Source organism: Trachemys scripta, chromosome 2 (genome assembly GCF_013100865.1).
Source record: "Trachemys scripta elegans isolate TJP31775 chromosome 2, CAS_Tse_1.0, whole genome shotgun sequence".
NCBI lineage: Eukaryota > Metazoa > Chordata > Testudines > Emydidae > Trachemys > Trachemys scripta.
Genome location: NC_048299.1, coordinates 62,399,844 through 62,403,738, shown reverse-complemented (window position 1 = coordinate 62,403,738; position 3,895 = coordinate 62,399,844). Strand labels below are relative to the sequence as shown.

The 3,895-nt window shown below is 49.6% G+C and overlaps 1 protein-coding gene across 1 annotated transcript; it reads right to left on the bottom strand.

Annotated features, from left to right (window-relative positions):
* Positions 1-509: 509 nt before the first annotated feature.
* On the bottom strand, positions 510-3,349 carry PRR15 (proline rich 15). Its single transcript, XM_034759380.1, has one exon. It carries the CDS (start codon positions 3,225-3,227, stop codon positions 2,877-2,879), a length of 351 nt encoding a protein of 116 aa, XP_034615271.1. The 5' UTR covers positions 3,228-3,349; the 3' UTR covers positions 510-2,876.
* Between the last annotated feature and the right edge of the window lie 546 nt (positions 3,350-3,895).

Below are 3,895 nucleotides of genomic sequence, written 5' to 3'. Positions count from 1 at the left end.
TCCTTTCCCCGACTTCTCCCATGCAGTGCAGGAATTAGCTGTACTCTGATGCTATTCTCATAGACTTTAAGGCCAGAAGTGACCATCACAGTCATCTACTCTGACCTTCCGCACTTTGCAGGCCACAGAATCTCACCCCACCCCCTCCTGTAATAGAGGAGTGACAGTGGAAGTGGGAAGACTGGCTTTCCTGGCCTCTTTTCAGAAGGACATAGAGTTACATTTTCTCAATATCCAGCTGCACCTTAACAAGGACAGGGAGCCTGTATGATAAGCTCAAGTAACATGAACAAAGCCAGCGATAGGCATAAGCAGACTAAGCAATTTCTTGGGATCCCCAGAGCAGCTCAAGGGGGCCCCCATTCACTTTTTATTATGGGTTGGGGGTTGGAGGGGAAATATTCCTGCTTAGGGTCCTCAATGAGCTGGCACTGCACCCTCTACTTCTAAACAGCAATGGACCACTTGTCAAAATTCACTGAGTAACCCAGAGATTTCTATGATCTTGTAGTAAAAGGACACCAACTGCTGAGATCTCACTTTGTAAGTCAGTGAAAGGGAGGTTGTTTTTTTAAATAGAATCTAAATGTGTAAAGGGTGAGCTGTGGCAGGGATGGGGGAGAGAAGGAGGGACTGCTATATCTAGAAACAGTAAAGAGGACAGGGGAGGGACACAACCCCATTTAAGCCTTTTCCCCACAAATGCTACACTATTACTGTGCATGGACAGTGACTATTTAACAGCATAAAGTAATATTAGAGTGCACTGTTATAAAGTCATTGATCTGACCAAATTCTTTGATAGTAGGAAGAGTTACTCAGGTAAGAGGTTTCTAAATATCCCCAGAGGTGGACAGAGTAAGTGAAATTTGTCACAATAGAACTGGGAAGTCTGGCTTTCCTGGCCTCTTTTCAGCAGGACATAGCCTTACACGCTCCAGACATAACCCCACCTGAAGGTTAATGGACCACCTACTTACAACATTCACTATTTACTCTTCTGAAGAGTATACTGTTGTCCCACTTCAGTAACAGTAAATTACTTACTTAATCTAGACTAAGGTTACTCAGAAATCATAGTACATGGAATTTCAGGAGGACTGACTAATGCCTATTCAATATCACAACCATACATTAATTCTTAGAAGTTTCTAATATGTTGGGAAAGAAGTTTCAGTCTCTGCTGCCTTGATTTGTCTTTAGTCCTGCTTATGGAAAGTGATTTTGACTATTCATGGTTTAGTTTGGGTTTAGGTTTTCAAAATCAGTTTTATTTACCTTAGATACTATAGACAGACATTTTTCCACTCTAGTTTTCCTCATTACATCTCAGTGTCTCAGCCAATGTATTTTGGCTAATGGTTCGCTTTGTGATAGGGCCTTTCTGAAAACTCAAGGGATGTTTGAGATTTCAGTTATTAGGAGAATCAGTAGTTCCACTTCATGCTTGATTGCAACCAGCAGAAACTTTGGGAACCTTGAGCCTGTTTTCATAGGGATAAAGGCTAAGACCACCATCATCACCACCAATAGCCATTTACATGTTAATGAGCATTCTTGCTTTCAGTGTTGGCTGCAAACATACTAAACACAACTCTGTTCAGCATCACCAGAGTTATTCTCTCCCTAAAAGACATTTACGTGTTATCACCCAATGTCTTTGGTTGAGTTTCATTAGATTGAAACCATCAGTTACCAGAGAACCATACTAAATGCATTGTGTACCTTCCTTAGTGAGCTGAATGACAAATCTGAAGAGCTCTTCTCTACAAGAAAATTACAGATTCACCTCTTGAGCAATTCCTTGTAATTACCTAGAAGTTTTGTGGGAGGGGGGAAGGATGGAGAGAGAAATTCTATTCAAATAGGCAAGAGGCAAATCCTAACACTTAGATGGGAGCAGGGGAACCCAAGCGCCTCTCACTTACAATAACCCTCTTATAACTCACTGAATGTAAGAGGGATTCGTTTACTCTTTTGCTTGACGTATCTACTAGAGGCAAACAGGACCATGATTGTTAGAGATCTACAGGTACCCCTGGAAGTTCTTGGCCTTGAATTTAGGTAAGAATACTTCAATCTCATTCCCTTTAAAAGAGGGTTCATCTTAGTGTATTAGAGCAATGAACAATCCCCTTGGTCAGAAAGCCGAGAAAGGATAGCCACCTATTTGGAAAAGCTACTGCAGAGGGGAGGGGGTCTGCCGTCTGGAGGGACATAGGTTGCCCTGGTGCTGACACTACAACATATTATAGTCTACTGCATTGTGAATGTAATTGAATATGTTCCTATCCTCTTCCTAGACTTTGGTTTATACGCGTTGTTAATTTACACAGCACGCGAGTAATTTATGGCAGTGCATTGTCTTAGTCACGCTTGTAGCGTCTTTGCACCTTCCAATTCCGACCAAGAAAATCTGCATTTACACTTCAGCTTTATTTCATTATTAAAATTCATCCCCAATTGCTTGAGCTATTTTTGATCAAGAAAGGTACCCGCCCTACCCCCTAAAATAAGCAGCAGGGCAGCGCTGGTCAGCTCCAGCCAGCAAGGGTGATATTCCAGTCCAAAGTGCAGCAGCCAGGAACAGAGACACACGGCGCTGGGATTATTTTTGTTTCCAAAATTTGGAATCCGAACGAGACAATAGGTTCATCCCTGCCCTGGTTACAGCGGGGTCACCGCGCCCCCCGGGGAGGGAAGGCCTCCTCCTAGCGACGAGAGGCACCCGAGGCGTTTCCAAAGCAGCAGGTGTCTCCTCCTCTAGCCCACACGGAGTCACGGCTCCTTGGGTGGTGGAGGAGCGAGAGCTGGGGGACTGGCTGCAAGGGCCAGTCTCGGTCAGACGGAGGCTGTACGGCAGCAAACAGCCGCAGCTATTGCCTCTCCTCGCCGGCGTGGCTGGGCGCGCTGCCCTCGAACAGCTTGGGGCTCTCGGCCAGCAGAGGGGCTCGCACCTTGCGCTTCTCCTTGAAGCGGCCGGAGCGGGAGATCTTCAGGTTCCTGCGGCTGCTGCCGCCGCCGCCGGGCTTCTCGCCGAACTTGGGCTCGCTGCTGCTGAAGTTGGGCTGCTGGTTCTCCCGAGAGTCCGGGTCGGGGGGCGCCGGCGCCAGGGCGGGCTCAGCCGGGGGCGGCGGCGCTCCGGCCACCGGCCCCTCCTTGGCTTTTTTCCTGCTGCTGGTCAGCGCTTTCCACCAGGAGCCCGTGGCCGCGGTGCTGTCAGCCATCTTCTCCCGGCGCCCAGCCACCGCCGCCTGGGCAGGAGGCAGCCGCTCCCCGCTCCGGCTCGGCTCACCTGGGCTGCGACCACGTGCGAGGCAGGGAACTCCCCGGGGCGCTCGCGGCGCGGCTCCTGTGCGGGAGGAAAGGATAGCGAGTGACTGAGCTGCCAGGGCAGGAGAGCGGAGCAACCGACCAGGCTGGGCAGGACTCAGGAGGAGACGGAGAGGGCCCGAGGCCAGGCTGGCAGGCAGCCTGCCCTGCTCCGAGTCACACAGACAGGGTGTTCTCTACCCGGGGGCTGGCTCTGAGCCCGAACCTACCTGCTGACTAGATGCCAGCCGCTGCCACAGGAACTGGGCTAGGCTTGAGAGCCCTTTCAGCCCCAGGTGCCTCTATCACCTGAGTGGGAACACTAACTGCAGGAATCACACTGGGGTGAGCTGCCTCAGTGAAGGGGGTTGTGGTTTTCGGAGATACTCACGATCACAGCACACAATGAAAGCGCTTATTTCCAGCGGGCCCCTTCCTGCAGTTCTTGATGGATCAAGCAACCATCACCAAGTCATTAGGAATTAGGAGCACACCAGGCCTCCAGACCGGTCCCTATTTTGCAGGGATCTTCGTATGACAGTCGGGACAGACTAGGTAGGCGAGGTAATCTCTTGTTATGGAT

Bases quoted from the DNA above. Each gene is read 5' to 3' on its own strand.
- PRR15 (XM_034759380.1), bottom strand. From the start codon at position 3,227: ATGGCTGACAGCACCGCGGCCACGGGCTCCTGGTGGAAAGCGCTGACC.